The sequence below is a fragment of the Vigna angularis genome, chromosome 4, assembly GCF_016808095.1.
Source record: "Vigna angularis cultivar LongXiaoDou No.4 chromosome 4, ASM1680809v1, whole genome shotgun sequence".
Taxonomy (NCBI): Eukaryota; Viridiplantae; Streptophyta; class Magnoliopsida; order Fabales; family Fabaceae; genus Vigna; species Vigna angularis.
In genome coordinates, this window is record NC_068973.1 from 25,746,111 (window position 1) to 25,766,290 (window position 20,180).

The 20,180-nt window shown below is 36.3% G+C and overlaps 1 protein-coding gene and 1 long non-coding RNA gene across 2 annotated transcripts; one reads left to right on the forward strand and one right to left on the reverse strand.

Moving 5' to 3' along the window:
• Positions 1–449: 449 nt before the first annotated feature.
• Positions 450–4,532, forward strand: LOC108332032 (IAA-amino acid hydrolase ILR1-like 5). The gene is made up of 5 exons (XM_017567124.2): positions 450–865; positions 937–1,062; positions 3,047–3,361; positions 3,577–3,705; positions 4,008–4,532. The coding sequence occupies exons 1-5, from the start codon at positions 533–535 to the stop codon at positions 4,383–4,385; spliced, it is 1,281 nt and encodes a 426-aa protein (XP_017422613.1). The 5' UTR covers positions 450–532; the 3' UTR covers positions 4,386–4,532.
• An 8,179-nt stretch (positions 4,533–12,711) lies between these two features.
• Positions 12,712–19,623, reverse strand: LOC128196103 (uncharacterized). Its single transcript, XR_008248227.1, has 3 exons — positions 18,461–19,623; positions 14,345–14,501; positions 12,712–13,319 (listed from the first exon to the last, which is right to left on the reverse strand). It is a non-coding gene; the product is annotated as an uncharacterized LOC128196103 (long non-coding RNA).
• Positions 19,624–20,180: the final 557 nt, after the last annotated feature.

Genomic DNA, 20,180 nt, shown 5'->3' on the forward strand with positions numbered 1-20,180 from the left:
ATAACAATCTTGTTGGCCAAATGACACTTTGTCCCATTCTATAAACACATCTTCAAAGAGATGAATTGACAATAAAAAAATCTAAAAAGAAAGAGTTACATAAGAAAAGTGTTTGGAGAGATTGTGTGTTTTTAAAATAAAAAAACTCTTTTGTAAAAATTATATTTATTTTTTAAATTTTTATTATTAAAATAATTGGATATCATTATTTTAAACACTAAATTCAAAAATACGATTTTTTAAGCTCTTAACAAAATTATAAAAAGTTTATATTTAATTTGATAATAAATAATAATTTTATGATTTGTTATTAAAAGTATATAATAAGATATTTTGTTGGGTTTTATGGTCCGATCATCTTTTATTTATTTTTTAATCATTTTAATTATTTATTTAATAAGTAATAATCTAAAAAGGATATTCTCTTGGATTTTATGTCCCTTCATCCTTGTAAGAGTCAACGAAACAGGAGAGGTTAAAATTGTTGAAGTCACAACAAAGTACACTCAAACAGACTGTAAAGTGTTGAAAGATGAATGCGATCGCAACCATTTATCTGTTTGCCGTGTTTCTGTCATCATCGATAGTGTTGGGGTCAGAGGAGGATGAAGTCTATGCCAAAGAGATTATGGGCGCAGCACAGAAGGAGAAGGAATGGTTGGTTTCGGTGAGAAGGCAAATCCATCAACACCCAGAACTGGCTTTCCAAGAACACAACACCAGTTCTCTCATACGTGCACAACTTCACAAATTTGGCATACCTTACACATACCCAGTTGCCAAAACCGGCGTCGTTGCGCAACTTGGCTCTGGCTCTCGTCCTATCATTGCTATTCGTGCTGATATGGATGCACTTCCCTTGCAGGTAAACACGTTTTAACATATTCTTTGATGTGTATGAAGATGTACCTTTGGTTTGATGGTGGCGATTCTTAGGAGCTTGTTGAGTGGGAACACAAGAGCAAAATAGACGGCAGAATGCATGCTTGTGGACATGATGCTCACACCACCATGCTACTTGGGGCTGCGAAGTTGCTAAGCCAGCGCCAAGATAAGCTTCAGGTTTTTTTTTCTGTTCTCATTTACTAATTTTGGTGGATCTTTTAGGTTTCTGGTGTTTGTGTCTTTTGAGGTACTGTTTAACAATTTTCCACAAAAAACCGTAAACTATGGTTAGAGTTAGAACCCAAAGTCCTACACCGATTGTTCAGCTGATCATGTAATTTTGATGTGTTGGCTATGGATGCTAGGTTCATCTAGTGGGATAAGGCTTTTGTTGCTGTCGTCTATTGAAGTTATGAATAATCCAAATTTGAACACCTCTTAGCCCCTTTAGGTAGTTGTGAATTTCAATTGTAAATTCCATAGGTCGAAAGAATCCTGAAGCAACTCTGATTGATTCATTTTTAAAAACATGGAGGTGTTGTTGAAGTGAAGTCTTTCGTGATGGAGTTATTTGTGGATCCACATAAATAAATATCAAGTCCATGTAGAAAACCTAGGTACGTAAGCAAGGCGGCTTTCTAAGTTGAACCTTTGTTGCTATATTTTGATCAAATTCTTAGTTACATGAGAACAGGAATTTAAGGTCTTTTAAAGCTTTTGTCTTGTTGTGTATGTGAAAGAAGGCATGTGTTTGGATTCTTGCTGTAATGTTGACGTCTTACTATCTTACTGCTGTGTGACACTAGTTCTTGCCTACATATCTACATCACTTGGATGAGTGCGTATGTTGCTTGTAACCCGTGAAAGTGATCTGCTTAATAATATTCTTCATGCTGCTGCAGGTTTTTTTGTTGTTAATTGGTCCATCATTTTTTGAGAGAATACTATAGTGGGGAAAATTCTCCAAAATCATAAAATCATCTGTGCACTATTTGCTAATTCAGTTTAGAGATTCAAGTGTATGGTTGAGAACATCTGGCTTCTTCGTGTTGGGTGACTATAATATAATTGCATCGAGCTTGTTTCTCCTTTGCATATCCTATATCTATCAAGCCCACCTTGAGTACCAAGTAATTAATTCTGTTCTATCGAGCACCAGTTACATGACCAGTTTTTCTCTAGTGAATTAGCTTTCTGTTTGGCCACTCCTAATAAGCTAACTCATTGCAACTATCTGTTCACGATAAATGTTGAGAAAATTGATCATAAAATGGCTGGGATCATTTTACCATAGCGGCAGACATATAGTTTTTCAAAGCAAGATGTGTTCTGGCTATATATGTCACGGTTTTTGTTTGTTCAAAACTGTTATATGTCAAACCATTCTCTTGGGAAGAAGCACTATTTGTGGGAAATATTTATCCTTTTAGACATGTTTCAAGTTCAACTTAAACGTTTCTTGGGTGTTCTAAATTAGTTCATTCTCCTCTTGTCACATTATTAGGCATCTCACATACAGGAAACAATTATTCCTTTTCAGATTGCTAATCTTCCAATTCGTTTGGCTTCTTATTCCTCACATAATATCTTTTTTTCCAATATAATCCTTTCTATCTGTTGTATATTGGATTTTGAGTCCCTGGCCAACCACAGACAAAATGCCTAGGCCAGATAATTGCATAATCTTCGGGAAGCTGGTGGAGACCACACCGAAGCTAGTAGAAGTTTTATAGATCCTCTGAGCTTTGAAATTTCTACTTCACAACTTTGGGGTTTCACGCCAGTTTGAAATTTAAGTTGTTCGATATGGGTTATTCTTGTCATACATGTGTGGGTGAACTTGAGAGTGTTAATATAGCTCATAGGTTCAGAAGTGATAGCAGTGCCTCTTAAGCATGTGTATGTTTTGACTTTAAACCACCAGTTGTTGGATTAGATGCATGTTATATATCACAAGTTCATGGAAAATTGTACTGTAAAGTTGGAACTACAGCAACTACGCACACAATATTTATAGATAAAGTAGAATTGCGTGATGTTCAAAATGTATTCACTAACAACATAATTCCAGCTAAATCAGATTTGGTGCTTGTCAAGCTTTTTGTTGCTTGACTAAAAAAGTTGTTCTTTGAAGACTGCATTCTAATCTTTGATATTAAAGGGAACTGTAAGACTTATTTTCCAACCTGCGGAGGAAGGAGCTAGAGGTGCCTCTGAAATGATAAAGGAAGGAGTGCTTCAAGATGCAGAAGCAATTTTTTCATTACATATTGATCATACAACACCAACTGGAGCCATAGCATCCATTCCAGGTGCATTTACTGCTGCTGGATGCGTGTTTGAGGCAAGGATTGTAGGAGTAGGCGGTCATGCTGCATCGCCCCACACCAATATAGATCCAGTTCTGGCTACTTCCTTTGCAATTTTGGCACTGCAACAGCTTGTCTCAAGAGAATCTGATCCTCTTCAAAGTAATGTAAGTGCTACTCTCATGCTTGACATTCGCAAGAAGATTTCACCATAGCTGTTTAAAATGCAACAAATTTGAAAGAGAATCTTTCCAAAATTTTGATTCAGCCCATTGTTGTGAATTTGTCTTCATGCTTGAAAACCTGTTAGGTCTTCGTTTTTGCTATTTTATTTCTAAGCTTTCCTCTATTCCGTTTACTTTACATCATACATTTTCCGCAGGTGTTATCAGTTACTTTTGTCAAAGGTGGAACTGCATTAAACGTGATTCCCTCCTATGTAAAATTTGGAGGCACACTTAGGAGCCAGACAACTGAAGGCATGTACTATTTCAGACAGCGAATAAAGGAGGTACGAATAATGATTATTTAGACATCGCTAAGCATCATTCAGAAACTTTCACAAGCTGTTGGGAAGTTCTGGTTCATCTCTGATTTGCCTCATCTATGAAATTCAGCAGAAATCACTTTGGGTTGCTTGTTAAATCAGTTTCTAATTAAAGCTATACCTTCTCCGTGTAGGTATAGCAATAAATCAAGAATGTATTTTTATTTTGTTCATGCTTGTGTCTGTGGTAATAGAAGGATGAATGGTGAACTTAGTTTTGTTCTATGAATCTGTTTAGTTTATGTTGTTAGGAAACACACTTTCAGGTTATTGAAGGACAGGCAGCTGTGCACAGATGTAATGCTTATCTTGATTTCAAAGAAGAGGATTTCACCCCATATCCTGCTGCTGTTAACGACAATAATCTGCATCTGCATGTGGTAAGAGTTGGCCAACTTCTGCTTGGTCCAGACAATGTGCATGAAGCCGAGAAGGTGATGGCAGGTGAGGACTTTGCATATTTTCAACAAGTGATTCCTGGAACAATGTTTTCCATTGGAATCAGAAATGATAAAGTGGGATCAATTCACTCCCCACATTCCCCTTTCTTCTTTCTGGATGAGGAAGTTCTGCCAATAGGGGCAGCTCTGCACACTGCTCTTGCTGAGTTGTATTTGAAAGAGCATAAGCATACCATTCATTGATATTCTTTTCTCAATAGCTCATAAATGCATTGGGCATTTTGTCTATTTAAGAAAATCTACATATTTGATACAGTTGTTACATTACTTCTATTATCATGAGATGCTACATGCTTACTGTAAAGAAAAGTTATTTTAGAAATTATGTAACACCCATGTGCTTTGTTTTGTATTTAAAATCAACCTTTGTAGTATATGCCAGAGCACTAAGCTTATTTTTTAAACCTTCTCTCAGAAGAGTGTGCACTTAATTCTAGTTTGGGTAAAATAAGAAGCTCCATGTGGTAGTCATCACTCATCACAATAGTTTCTTATCAAACCCATTGGTTTTGATATTCATAACAATTCTAATAACATATCTCTTTATACTCGTTTAAAATTATTATTCAAGTATGTAAAAGAAATTGTAGTTAAAAGTACAAATATATTTAATCATTCTCATATAAAAATGATTATTCAAATTTATAAGCTAAAGAGTAGAAACAAACTAAAAACCCATTTAGTCATAGGTATTCTTTTTTTCCCGTTTCTGCACTCTTTTTATATATTTTAATAGCTTAAATATTGTTTGTAATTTTTGTTAGTGTCGTTAAGAAAGGGTTTGAATCCACTAGTCAATTCGGTTCATCATGAATTCGGATTAGGTTGAGTTTAAAAAAAAATTGAAATTTTGATACGATGTAATTTTGATATCGGTCCACCATGAACTTGACTTATCCGGGTTGAACTCGTGGTAAGTGGGGTTGATTCATCAACTCAATCAATTTTTTTAAGTTATATTACAAAAATGAAAACCTTAAACCTAAAATGCTCTCACTTTTCTAAGTTGATTTGAAATTCGTGCTCTGTAACACATTGCTCAAACTGTGTTCCTTTGCAGATTGTGCTTGAAGAAAAAAGAAATTATAATTAAGTGAGCTAGTAAGCCAACTTGTTTAAGCCACTAACACGTGGTGAATCGGGTCAGGTTCAAAATTTCTAGACTTGCTAATAAGTGAGCCAGACTGAGTTGACTCACTAAATGACCAATCTATGGTGAGTCGGATCGGACCAAGTTGGATGATCTTTTTTAACAACACTAATTTTTGTAATATAAATGCTTTATGATTTCATTTTATATTAAAAAAATGTTTTTAATTCCTATACACAAATATTGTCTCTCTTGTTGCTACTGTCGAACCTACCATCAGAAACAATATTTTTACAATTATATACTCAAATATTCTCTCTCCTATTTTCTTCCATTTATTTATTTATTCACCTTTTTTTACTAAACTTCTCCAAACTTATGATCTTGGAAATTGGAATGGGAGGAAATCACAATATTATGGTGCTCTAGTATATAGAAAACCAAGATATTATGATAGTGGAAAATATACCCAAAAACCATGAAATCAAGTAGTAAGGGCAAAATAAACAATATCCAACACTCCATGGATATGTACATTAGCATCATTTTTGAATTCCATATGAGTGGGAAAAATTAGTATAAAAGTATGTGTCTGTTCTAGAATATGAACTAATTTTCCATCAACCATGTCTACCCATAGTATTACTCTGAACAAACTAATGATAACAAATGTTGTAAAAAAGTTGACAAAAACTACAAATTAAGATTTTTCGAGGCGTGTAGATCATTGTTCTTAAGAACTTATCCATGGTGTGTTATGAAGGTCTCCTAGGATACAATAGGAACTTCCCAAAGGTTTAAAGATACTAGAACTAGCAAATAATTCTAAAAAAAGTACAAAATAAATCCAGGATATTTTTAGGAAAGAAAAGAGAGAATGGAGAAAACAAGAAGGATAAGAGAATGAGAGAACGAAAAGAGTGTTTAATTTTGTGTCTTTGGAATGAACACAACCAATCTATTTATAGAGTGGGAAACAAAGGGAAATTAGCCCAAGGTCCATAACCAATGGGAAGAATCCCGAGCCTTGTGGTTTCCATCAAACATTCTCACTCAAAGGAAATCTCGAGCCTTGCAGGAGTGATTTTGACCACGAAAGATTCAATAGAAAAATTGCAATGTGAATCCATTTCTTTCGGAAGAGATTTTGCAATATAACCAAGGCATGGATTGCACTACAATCCCCCACATATTACAACAGATGAGAAAGAAGATTGAAAGAAAGAAAAGAAGAATTTTTCTGGGTTTTATAAGGTGTAATGCATCAAAGCTGATATAACAAGTTATATGAATCAATCATAGATCAAGAAACTTAACACACACTGTAATTGGTACAACACGCTATATGATCCAAGGACACTTGACGTGTGTTCGTAGTTTATCAATCACAATACACTGCCACAATCCTTGTTGTTATGGCTGTGTTGTCTTTAGTAGGCCATGCGCGTGCTTGGTATTCATGAATGTTCTAAAGATCAGGCCAAGATCTCATCCAAGAGGCCTTACTTGACACTCATTAGGTGATTTCATCAAGTGTATGTTTCAAATCATACATCACCAGTAAGGGATATGAAAATCATTAAAAACTTTGTTTAAACTGAACATCTTAAACCACATAAAAAATTATAGAGTTTAACCTCTCAATAATGCAGTATCTAGCAATTTCACACACACCATAGGAATAGACATATTTGATTTAAAATCAAATTAGTGCTATCAGAACAAACAAGTGACATATTTTTACCCATATGAACCTTATTCAAGGGATCACCAATCACAAAGGTTGGGTTATCATCACTTGTTTATTTGCCAGTGGCTTAAGTCTCATTCCACTCGATATTTCTAAGATCATATTTCTTCCCAAGGGTTTAGTCAAAGGATCTTCTATTCCATTATGACTTCACATAATCACTGGAAATAGTTCCACTCTTTAGCAGCTGCTTCACCAAATTATGTCTCGATTATATATGTTTATTCTTTCCATCGTAATTCTTGTTTCTAGCTATAGCTACTGTCGATTGGCAATCATGGTGTATTGACACCAATGAGGTTGGTTTTCATTCCTAGTGAAATGTTTGCTAAGAAGTGTTTCAACACTTAACCCCACTACCAGTAATCTCAAGAGCAGCAAACTTAGATTTCATTGTTGATCTTGCAATAATTGTTTACCTAGTTTAACTCCATATAATCGCACCACCCCCAAACATGAATACATAAACACTAGTGGATTATGTCTCATCTGAATCAGAGATCTAGTTAGTATGATTGTACTCTTCAAGTACAACGAGAAATCCACTGTATTTAATGACATAATCTATTGAACATCTTAAGTATCTCATAAGCCTGAAAACTGCATCCTAATGCTCTTGATTTGGACATTGAGTGTACCTACTCAGTCTACCTACTACATAAGCAATATCAGGTCTAGAAAAGTTCATCAAATGTAGTAAGCTCCCAATTAATTGTGCATATTGAAACTGAGAGATAAATTATCCTCTATTTTTCATTAATTTAGAGTTAACATCATAAGGGGTACTCATGGGTTTGAAATCATAATACCCAAACTTCTTAAGAAGTTTCTCTCCCTTCCTTATGACTCTAACACCTAAAATTACAATGGTTTCACCGATGTCTTTCATTTCAAAATTTGATCCTAAAAACGATTTAGTTTTAACGAAAATCTCATTGCATGTACCAAAGATTAACATGTCATCCACATACAAGCATATAATGAAAACATCACTATTTTTAGATTTAGAGTACACACATTTATTAACATCATTAGGTGAAAAACCATTACATAGCAATATATTATAAAGTTTTTCATGCCACTGTTTTGGTGCTTTTTTCAATCCATACAAAGATTTTAAAAGTTTACATAGTTTATTCTCTTGACTAGGTACAACACACCTTTCACGTTGAGTCATATAAATTTTCTCCTCCAAATCACCATTCAAAAAGGCAATTTTAACATCCATTTGGTTTATCACTAACCTATTGATAGTTCATATAGCTAACAATGCTAAAAAAGAGGAAATCCTACTCATAGGGTTTGAATAGTATTATAGGAAAACTTTTCGCCAAAAAGGTAGTTTAACAATCTTTTCAAATATTAAACGGTTATAACTTGTTAAACTCTTAAGTTGAAAAGCTTCGTTCAAACTGCAAGTTCTGAAATAAATACTTTTCAATTGTCTAGCTAAATCTTCCATAATATTTTTAAAAGAATACCTCTTAATAAAAATTGCGTTTGGTGATAAGAGCTCTTGTAAACAGTTAAGATAATAAGCAACTGCAAGGTTTGAAGAAATAAATTTTAGCAAGACTAAAGTAGTAAACACATAATTATTTTATACAAGTTCACTCCACCGAGCTACATCAAGTTCTTCTCTAAGACCTCTTAAATGGTTTCACTATAATATTCAACAAGATTACAACCGACTATTCGCACCACTCTTGGTATCACTTAGTCAATCCTAGTACCCCCCGCTACTTTGACTAGAACCGAGTTTTACCCATTCCTAATATCCTTAGACAATCCCGGTATCTTCTCGATACGCTATCTAGTTGAGTTTCACTCACTCCTGGTTTCCACTAGATAAACCCATATGGATATCGTTTAACCCCATCAAGTTAAGTGTTAAATGTTTGTATTCTCTTCAGAATGTGCAATCAAACAAATTGCTTTCAATTCCTTAGAAGATTACTCTCGCAGAAATGATGTATTTACAATACAAATCAATCTAACCGACTTTTACGATTTTCTCTCTTCTTCCAATGGTAAGCTTATGATTATATGAAGCTTGAGAGTACTTTCTTTTCTTTTGAGCTTTCTTTTCTTCTTAGATAATTACTTTCATATTTATGTGCTTATTATCTTGATCTTCTCTTTAAAGATCTTCAATTTATAGGCTTCAAGGAAATGTCTATTAGATAGTACTTGCTTTGATCTTCAAATCTTGTTAGCCTTGTCGTAGGTAGCAACCATAGGTTAAAGTGAACTTGTCAGAGCAGACTTGTTTTTTCAATACTTTATGAAAAATAGGTAGTACGGACTCTTTGGCATGACTTTTTATAGAAAGAACATTCCGTGAATATCTTTTTTGTCTCTAACATCGAATTCTGAATTGTATTTGATAGAGCAGGTGGATGCTTGACATAGGTAATTTTCATAGAGTAGAGTAGATATGCATGCATATAGATATGTCCTTTTTCTTATCACTTTTGTTGGTTTGAAACATTGTGCATTTAATGCTCTTTAATGTACATTCAGAACAACTATAAGCCTTTCAAATTTCTATTGCTCAAGTAGGATTTTATCGTTTATGCATGCTAGTAGAGATACCAAGCAATTCATAAAATTTTCATCGTTGGATAAAAACATCGTTTAGCATAAGGTTTCTAACAATGCCTTGCTTAGTGATTATTCTTGGTTCAAAACTACGTTTAGTAAGATATCTTTCAACACATGTTTTTGGAACAATGTTTATATCTTTTAGCATGCTTACCAAAAACATTGTTTTGTACCTTATAGTGAGAGTTTGTTAAACTGGATTTTGGTCGCACAAAATCAGAACAAACTAGATTTTCCCACTAGTGTAGTAAAGGGATAACCTAGGTATCAATCCTCGGACTCGGTACAGTTAAGTTTTAAAATGTAGAGTTAAGTCTTGTATTTATTTACTAATTATTTACTTACTAACTACTAAACAGGTGGGGACATTTACAATGAATGAAACTAAAATAAAAGAATTGAAACTAATCTAAACTAAAATCTATTTAAAAGAATAAAGAAATTGAAATGTAATTAAAGAAAAGAAAATAACAGTCTAAACTACTCAAAACAAAAATAAAACCTATTTACTATAACTTCTTACAACTGAAACATAACAGATATGATACAATATAAACAAAACTCAAATGCTATAAAAATAAGGAAAGACAATCTTTGAAATAGAAATGCACAACAGAAGCAAAACCTAAGTCTAAAAGAATGCAATAACAGTCACGAGATATTCCTAAACTAAGCATCAAATCTGAATTAGAATGTAAAACATAAAACCTAAAATGAATCATCAAATTCTACTCTAAATAGAAGTAATCAAGAACAACATTAGAAAGCAACTAAAAACAGAATTTAGAATTGAAACAAAGTAAAAAAATCAGTACCTAAATTCTAATTGATCAAAAGCAAAATAACACTAAAAACAAAATTGATTTCATAGGTGAAATGCACATTGGAGTAAATAAAAGAGTGCTTAGAGTTCTTAGGAAGACATCCTGTGAAGTTGAATCCCAATATAGGGTATTCTAGGTCATATTTAAGAACCTAATTTGACTCTTTCCACTAATATGTCCAACCAATGTTCATTTGCCTATTCATCAATCTAAAATTCACAAACAGAATTTAAATGTGCAAATGATTGAGGATAAAGTTTCAATTACACTCAGAAGGACATTCTGACTAAAGTAAGCCCATCACAGGGTCTTATAGTTCATATTTCATAACTAACAGTGGTAATTCCTACTCATTCTCAATCAATGCAAACCTAAATTTGATAAAAGAGACACAAATTTGAATCAATTTTTATGCATTGGACTCATCTCTGACTCGAGAAGACATCTCGATAAAGAATGCTCTATACAAAGTCATTTAATTCCAAAAGGAATTATAGAATGCAGAGTGACAAAGTCCAAATCAATTTCTCAGCAAAACAAGAAACACAATCACACCAGAACACAAGAAAATAGAAACATCACAAAAATCAAACACATAATCATAAGAACTCTCAGAATAGAACACATCAACGAAAAAAAAACATTTTATTAATGAGAGAAGAAGAGTACAAGAAAAGGTATCGAACAAAACTCGCAATCGAAGCCACCACGGGCTGTCACCACCGTGGGTGTGCGCTCCAAAAGCAAGGAAAACGAAAACCTACTCTATAGAAAGCGTAAAAAAACACTAATCTACATAGCGTAAAACTATATCTGAAAAGTTGTAAAGTGTGTATGTGTGTAATTACATGAAGAAAACCCCTTTATATAGGGTTCATCAACAAAGAGGGAAAAGGGAATGAGAATAATCCTCTTGATGCTTCATGCTTCCCACCGGACGACTCTCCCTTTCTTCCTCGTGCTCCACAACTCTCAGTCCTCCAATCAACTTAAGCTTCTCACCTATCAACATTCGTCACGTGCTCGAGCTTCGTCTGCCTCGAGCTTCTGATCAGTGGCACGAGCACTAGGAGTTTTCTTCCTCTCACATTACTTTGCTCTCTGTCCGCACAAGCCCTAGCTCTCGTGGGTTTTTTTCTCTCCCAGTTGAGAATTGCTCGAGACATTGTTTTCTTCAAATGAAATGCACAACCTAGGAACCCCTAAAGCAGCTTTAGCCACCAAAACTCATGTTTCACTTAAGCCCATTCCAATGCATTTTCATTAGACCAACAGCGGCAATGCAATGCAAACATAAACAGCCCAAATGCTAAGTGCACCAGCAGCCCAATTCAGCCAATCAGCAGCATATCCCAAGTGTGGCAGTAGCAACAGTGTAGCAGGCAGCCCAATTAATCAGCCAACAGCCTTCAGCGGCCCACTTCAGCTCAATTTCTCTAGTGTAGCAGGCAGCCCAATTAATCAGCCAAAAGCCTTCAGCGGCACACTTCAGCTCAATTTCTCTGGTGGCAACAACTCAATTTATATCTACATCAAAGAAAAATAATCAATACTAAATTAAAGAAAAGGAAATCCAACAATTAAAAAGAAAGGATTTTATTAAAGATTTTCTAAAAAAAATAAAATTTTATAATTACTAAAAATTACACCTAAAAACCTATTTTGAACTACAATTACACAAAACTAAAGAATTTAAGAAAAAACCTAAAACTAATCCAATTCTACAAAATTAAAGACAAGAATATGCTATCCTAGACTTCTAAACACAATTAAAAGTGCAAAACTAGGGAGTTATCAGAGTTCTTCTAACATTTTTTAGCAAGGTATAGCATAAGTGCGTTTATCAACACTCTCATGTAGCACATTGACACAATTTGTGAGGGAATCATTTTGTTATGTGTCTGCTAATGTATTAGTGCATTTACAAAAGCTTTTTCACGAAACCCTTATCTTTCAACTATATTATTTTTTTCAAGGAAAACACTTTTGTCATATGCTCATTTTTTTTATTTATGTTTGTTAAACTTCAAAACATATGATGACGTTTAGACAATTCAGTTTTATGGACGATCTTGTCTTAATAACATTTACTACTCTATTTATCATGCATATTAATTAATCTTAGTCGCTGTAATTTCATAACAAAGGAAGAATTCACATGTTCTAATCTAGCATGTCACATATCATATGAATCAACAATAAGTAGAAGAAGAAGATTCATTAATATTCTCATAAATGTTGTCTTTACAATCTTGTCAGACTTGAAAGACACTTTAACCCCCACTTTTCCCAGTAGTGCTACTAAGATTAAATTAAGTTTGATTGATGGAACATGTAGCACATCACTAAAGGCCAGAGTCTTTCCAGATGTGAGCTTGAGAAGAACTTTCTCTTTTCTAGAACAAGAGTGATCTTGGAATCATCGAGGTAGACATATTCTTCTCCATCCCCTACACTAGTGTAAGAGGTAAGGGCACTTTTGTTTGCACAGATATGCCTGGTAACACCAAAATCTATCACCCACTTGCTGACATTGGTCATCAGATTTATTGAGAAACGATCACAACAATAATGTCATCTCCTTCAACTATATTTGCCCTAGGAGGATTATCGTTTCTTGTCCTACATCTGCATTGTAGTGCATGATGGTCCGACTTTCCATATACGAAACAATTTACTTTCTTCTTAAAGGTGGCAATTTATCGATCAAAAGTTTTGTAATAAATTCATCTGGTAGAAGAATGTTCTCCGCTTTCATATCTTTGAGCAGTTTATGGTACTCATTTATTTGAGACATTATGTCCTTGTCTTCAATCATTTCCCAGTGATAGTAATTCCCAATAATGAACCTGTGTTTGATGACATCTTTAGTAGAGTATTTCAGAATCAATAAATCTCAAATGTCTTTCGCCTTCTTATAGGATCATTACACATCGAACAAATCATTAGAGAGTGCACTAAGGAAAGTATGTTGGCATACCTTATTTGCATGAACCCAATCTTCAACTTGTTTTGAATTTGGAGGGAGACTAGAGTTAGGTTTTTGAGATGAAAGAGAAAATACGTCTTTGTACATGTCTAAAAGGTTGACACACAATTTTGCTAGCCGGAAATTCTAACCAGAGAAGACTTCAATTTTTGATACATTTGCAAAAAGTTTCGTAAAGATTGTCTGAGTTTCGAAAAAATGTTCTGATTCTCCAGTATTGAGTTGTTGTCAGCCATAAATCTTTAATATTGTTGTAGAAAATCTGACAAAAAACACAAACAAAGATTTTTCGAGACGTGTTGATTGATCATTATCCTTAAGGACTTATCCGCAATGTGTTACGCAAATTCTCCCACGATATAATAAGAATTTTCCAATAGTTTGAGGACATCAAAACTAACAAGGAACTAGAAGAAAAATAGTAGAAAATAAATCCAAGATATTTTTAAGAAAGAAAAAAAAAGGAAAAAAATAATAAGATAAGAAAACGAGAGAAATAAAATTTATTCCATGTCCATGCTTTAAATTATATAATAATACTAATTTAAAAGAGTTATTAGAATAATAATTTATTTAATGTAATAAATTTACTAATAGTTTGTAATAATTAAGAGGTTATTATAATATATATAATGTTTTATAACGCACTTGAAATTTTGGAATGTTTATAGTTTTATAATCATGCTTACCAAATTCGTTTAACTCAGACGAGTTTACATGCTTATTTAGTACTTATGAGTTAAATCAAAAGCAATCTCGGATTTCTGTAAAAGTGATAGCCTTGATGATAAAATTGGTAAGCTTGATCGAAATCGCGAACTTATTTCCGAATAGAGTTCATAAAGATTTATTTTTAATGTAAATGGATTTCGGTTTTGGGCTCACCATATAAGCTTATATTCTTTCTTCGTCTCCTTGCTATTCACTCAACGCTTTGTTCTAAGTCACTCGTGATTTCCGTCAGCCGTCATCACACTCGTGTCACTGTCCACCACATCTTGCCATCATCGGTAGTCACGCCTTGCCTCTTTCTGTAATATACCTGTTTAAGAATACTGTATAATAAGATATTTATTAGATAAAATATCTTAGATATTTCAAGCGGTTAAGATATTTATGAGTAACTAATCAAGTTTCTAGGTAAGGTTGTTTATACACTTATAAATACAATAACAAGAAAAAAAATTCAAGTACGTTCCACTTACACAAGATGAACTCTATATAATATTCTACAGTGATAATATAATCACTTTCTTGAGAGCTGAGGCTCCATAACTTATGTCTGACTTGAGCGTCGGAGTATCTTCGCAGGTATCCCCCTCCGTTGGTGAAAGTGGACGAGCGCTACGAGCTGAAGGAGCGCGAACGACAACAATTGAGGAGAAGCGAGCGTCCCAGACATTTGGAAGCACAAGGACACACCGAAAAACATCCATACTGAAACATTTTGACGCCCACCATGGGGCTGAGCGTCATCCCATTGATACTGCAAGGAGCCAAGACGAGCGCTCGGTCTCGACATCGTTATTGCGGATCAACATCAAGAATCTACAACAAGGCAAAAACTACACCAAAAAAGTCATCATCTCTACATGAAGTTTCATCAGCAAGTTCATGATGCTTTTCAGCATTTCAAGTTACCCTGGTACCTCCTCGGTGACAAAACAGAGCTCATAAGGAAAGTCAATCCGCAGTTTGAGGAAAGACCCTGGATGCCCTTATCAGCCGCATCCCCGTTGCCTATGGAGAAGACGGTTAACACCCAAAGACAAACCCTTTCGGCGCCTCCAAGTCCGCCGAATTGTCCGGCCCAGCCTCCGCGTCTTCCGCAGCACTCACGGCATCTATGCGCCAATCGGTTCTGCCTCCACGACGTCCAACCCAATCTCCGGACACCACTGCTTAATCACCAACATCATCGACAACTTAGTGTTGGCGAGTGGATGAATCTCCGGACAGATGACACCCTTCTCTGTTACGGAGGATTTCACGTCCTCCTCCAATCTCTCCTCCATAAGGCCTCCGCCGGCATTGCCGCAATTAGCCGTCATCTTCGACCAGGACATCCTCTAGCACCGCCTACAGGCCTCATTCGGGGCGCCAGAGAAAGCTAGACCTACACTATCTTTCGACGGTCCTCACACAACTATCCCAGCTTCACGCCACCTCGTGTCACCTGTCGCACCGTCCGCTACAGCCTCCGCGCCATCCGCAACGCCTTCAAGCCAGGACTAGGTTTGCGTTTCCGCCATTGACCATAGTTTCCACATTTATAATTGAAACCCCTTTGACGAGCGAGTCCGCCGCGAGTTTAACGGCGAAGGAATCGGTCAAGCCGCGATGCTCTTCTACTGCGACATCGTCGCCCTCGTCGGCGGCAGACCCAATCCCCATTACCCTTTCGCTGACACAGTCCCAGATGCAAAACACATAACCCTTCTGAGCAATGCGCAGTACTACCTCCAAGCTTCATCAAAATTGGGGAAATAACAAAAAATCTTTAACCCAGGGACAACATTATTTGCATTGTTTTCCATCATTATTATATAATTTATCTTTCTCAGGAATTTATTCTTTTCTTTGGCATTCTCTTTATCCAGACCTTTCAACAAGATAATGTAAGGTCTTTTACCCACCATTTTCACTTTGCAAAATGGACGACTTCCATAAATATTATTGGATCCAGGAAGTTACCGAACCCAAACTTAAAAGGAAAATTCGCGGATTAACCCTCCCACTTGGATGGCGGTTAGACGCATCTGTAAGACTGATACAGTGACGCACTCTTTCGGCACCGTCGGAGTCAATTCCAGTTTCAACTAGCAGTACAGTATCCACTTTACGTGCTCGACAAAACAACATTTACCCTCTTATCGGTGGAGGACAATAAAACACCTACAACTCACGCGGGACATATCTTAATTCTAGTCTGAGTGGTCTTACTTGCTTGGCGATAGGATCCGGTGTACAAGCCATTTGATCAAACGAAAGCTTTCCGCTTGATGGGAAACATCCTCAACTGCTCGACCTTCCATGGCCTCAGTTTATGCAAAAAATTACTACTTACAAGGTGATAAGAAAGTCATAAGACTCTAAAGCAGTTACATCTCGACTGAACGGTCTCGCCTATATTTTTGATATTATCTTGTCACAAGAGACAATCAACCGAAGACCTAGCGATCTTACTCTCTCGGCCGATCGGCCTTATAACATAATCTATTTTTTATATTAATTTTCTAAATCTTGTAAATGCATTGGTTTGTTTTCCTACTCTTTTTCTCATTCTACAGTGCAGATAAGCACATCTTGCATACAATGGCGGACACCAGAGAGTTGTTCATGCTGAAGCACTCAAAACCGGGGAAACACTCCCAGACTTGGTAGATGTTTGCCCTAGAACACCTAACTTATTGCGTATAGGGATACATTCCCTCTAGTAGATGTTCGCCCTAGATCACCCAGGCGCATCAAATAAAGGTATACACTCCCTCTGGTAGATGTTCGCCCCAGAACACCCAGAACATCAAACCTAGGGGACCATCCCTTAGTTTAGGTTACGTTCGCCCAAGAACACCTAGCGCATGCCAGCATAAAGTCAATATACCTATTATGGATCCTGGCAAGTATTCGGTCGTTCCGCCTTAAAGGTATTCACACTTCGGTCTCAATCGTTTGGCCATCCATGGTCTCAAGCGTCCAACATTCGGCCTTACTGACATTTGGCCACTCAACCTCTACCGCTCGGCCATCTGTGGCCTCAAGCGTTCCAGCATTCGGCCTCACTGACATTCGATCACTCGGCTTCTACCGCTCGGCCATCCGTGGCCTCAAGCGTTCCAGCATTCGGCCTCACTGACGTTCGGCCACTCAACCTCTACCACTCGGCCATGCATGGCCTCACGTGTTCAAACATTCAACCGTTCGACCTTTTGCGGCCTCAAGCTTTGCAGCTTTTGGCCGTTCGGCCTCGTAGGTTTTCGGTCCTTCGACCTCAACCGCTCGGTCATCCATGGCCTCAAGTGTTCAAGCATTCGGCCGTTCGGCCTCGCAGATTTTTTGTCCTTCGACCTCAACCACTCGGTCATCCATGGCCTCAAGTGTTCAAGCATTCGGTCGTTCGGCCTCACAGGTTTTTGATCCTTCGACCTCAACTGCTCGGTCATCCATGGTCTCAAGTGTTCAAGCATTCGGTTGTTCGGCCTAGCAGGTTTTTGGTCCTTTGACCTCAACCGCTCGGTCATCCATGGCCTCAAGTGTTCAAGCATTCGGTCGTTCGGCCTTAAAGGTATTCACACTTCAGTCTCAATCGTTCGGCTTCCCGTGGCCTCAAGCGTCCAGCATTTGGCCTCACTGACATTCGGCCACTCGGCCTCTACCGCTCGGCCATCCGTGGCCTCAAGCGTTCCAGCACTCGGCCTCACTGACGTTCGGCCACTCAACCTCTACCGCTCGGCCATGCATGGCCTCACGTATTCAAACATTCAACCGTTCAGCCTTTTGCGGCCTCAAGCTTTCCAGCTTTTGGCCGTTCGGCCTCACATCTTTTTGGTCCTTCGACCTCAACCGCTCGGTCATCCTTGGCCTCAAGTGTTAAAACGTTCAACTGCTCGGCCTATGGCAAAGAGAAAACCCATAAAACCCGTCGTTCAGTCCACAGATGAGCAACGACCGGAAACACGCTCCCTAACACAGCGAATGCAGCCTCCCTCAAACTCATAAGTCCTATAGTTACCCCGTCCATAAAACAGAACGGTTAACTCGGACTTGGGGGGCATTATGTATAATAAGATATTTATTAGATAAAATATCTTAGATATTTCAAGCGGTTAAGATATTTATGAGTAACTAACCAAGTTTCCAGGTAAGGTTGTTTATATACTTATAAATACAATAACAGGAAAAAAAATCCAGGTACGTTCCACTTATGCCAGATGAACTCTAGATAATATTCTACAGTGATAATATAATCACTTTCTTGAGAGCTGAGGCTCCATAACTCACGTTTGACTTGAGCGTCGGAGTATCTTCGCAGGTACCTCCCCCTCCGTTGGTGAAAGTGGATGAGCGCTACGAGCTGAAGGAGCGCGAACGACAACAATTGAAGAGAAACGAGCGTCCCGAACATTTGAAAGCACAAAGACACACCGAAAAACATCCATACCGAAACAAATACCAAGTTTATCCGAGTCGTTTTTTCTACCTTTGGTTTAATGGACTTGATACTTTGTATATTGTTAGTCTCTTCACTTTCACACCCGATAATAAGAGTCAAATCATATTTAAGAAGTGAGAAAATGATTTCCTTGAAAATCACAATGCAAACCATGAGAAAGACAATTAATCAAATAGATACTAATAGATATTAAATGTTTCGGTTAGAATCTCCTAGACATTAACCAGTACAATCAAAACCCATCATCTGGAAAAGGTTAAATCGCATATACCAGGAATCCTACATAAAAAGAGAATTCTAACTCTTTATAATATTAATCTTCATTATCATTGACATGAGATGATGGGAAACCTTCTAATTTTGTGAGAAATGTTCTTTTCATACCGAAGTGACGACAAGACCAACATGATATAAGCTATTATAAGCCCAACAAGATTTCGGCAATAGGCCGAGATTATATCAACACATGTAAGACACTAGGAATAAAGGTATTTTGTTAAGATTGAGATGATTTCGAAATATTTAGCTATTATGATAAAGAAAAATATTATTGATTAAATTGTTATTAAGTGAAGTTTAAATGATCTTGGTTAATTTTTATTAATTAAATGTTAGAGATGGTCTTAGACGAACATAGTATACTAGCTTTCATGATCTATATGATATATGCGAACCTTAGTGAGATGGGCAACTTGCAAAAGAAAATTTCATGTTATTTGAGTCCTTTATCTGTAAGTATATGTTCATTAAACAGTTATGTCTTTTCACAAAACACCATGCTATGGGATATAAATATAATAGAAGAACATTAGAAGTTTTGAACTATGCATAAAAGAAATTCAAATTACAATTCTGATGTTAAAGAGAAGAAGAAAATGTTATGGGATAGGTAGCTCTCTCACCATATATCCTGAAATGAACAAAGAAGGAATTCAAGAATATTGCAGAATATGCTTACTGGTCAAAAAACGGATGACTACATTTCTATGGCTGGTGCTTATTATAAAAGGAAAATTCAAGAAATTGGAGAATTTACATGATGATATATAGAAAAACCGATGGCTACAATTCATTGATGCGCGTGATCCCTTGAGAATGAACCAGGGCCAGACAATTTTTACTTTTGTCTTTATCAATGAAAAATGATTTTGCTAGCTTTTTAGATGAAAATAATAGAGTAATTTTTCTATTGGATGTATGTTCGGTACTTGAACACATCATTAAGCAATGACACTATATGTTCCAAAATTTTGCAGTGATAAAACCAAAAGCTTTTCAATTAAAGTTTCCCTTCAAAAGGGTCTTGTTTTGTTTTGATGTGATTGAAAAACAATTTCACCCGACCAAGTCACCCATATCCATCTGATCTGGTTAAGGTAACTTTTGATAGAGTTTTCCTTCATCACGTTTTGGTATACATTATGGATTTTGTTTATATATATCTGATAGCGGAAGATGGATTATTGGTCATAAAGCCAAAAAGAGGCATTTAACAATCCAAATGAATCTATCTTCTGATGAGGATGCAATGAAATGAAGATAAGATAC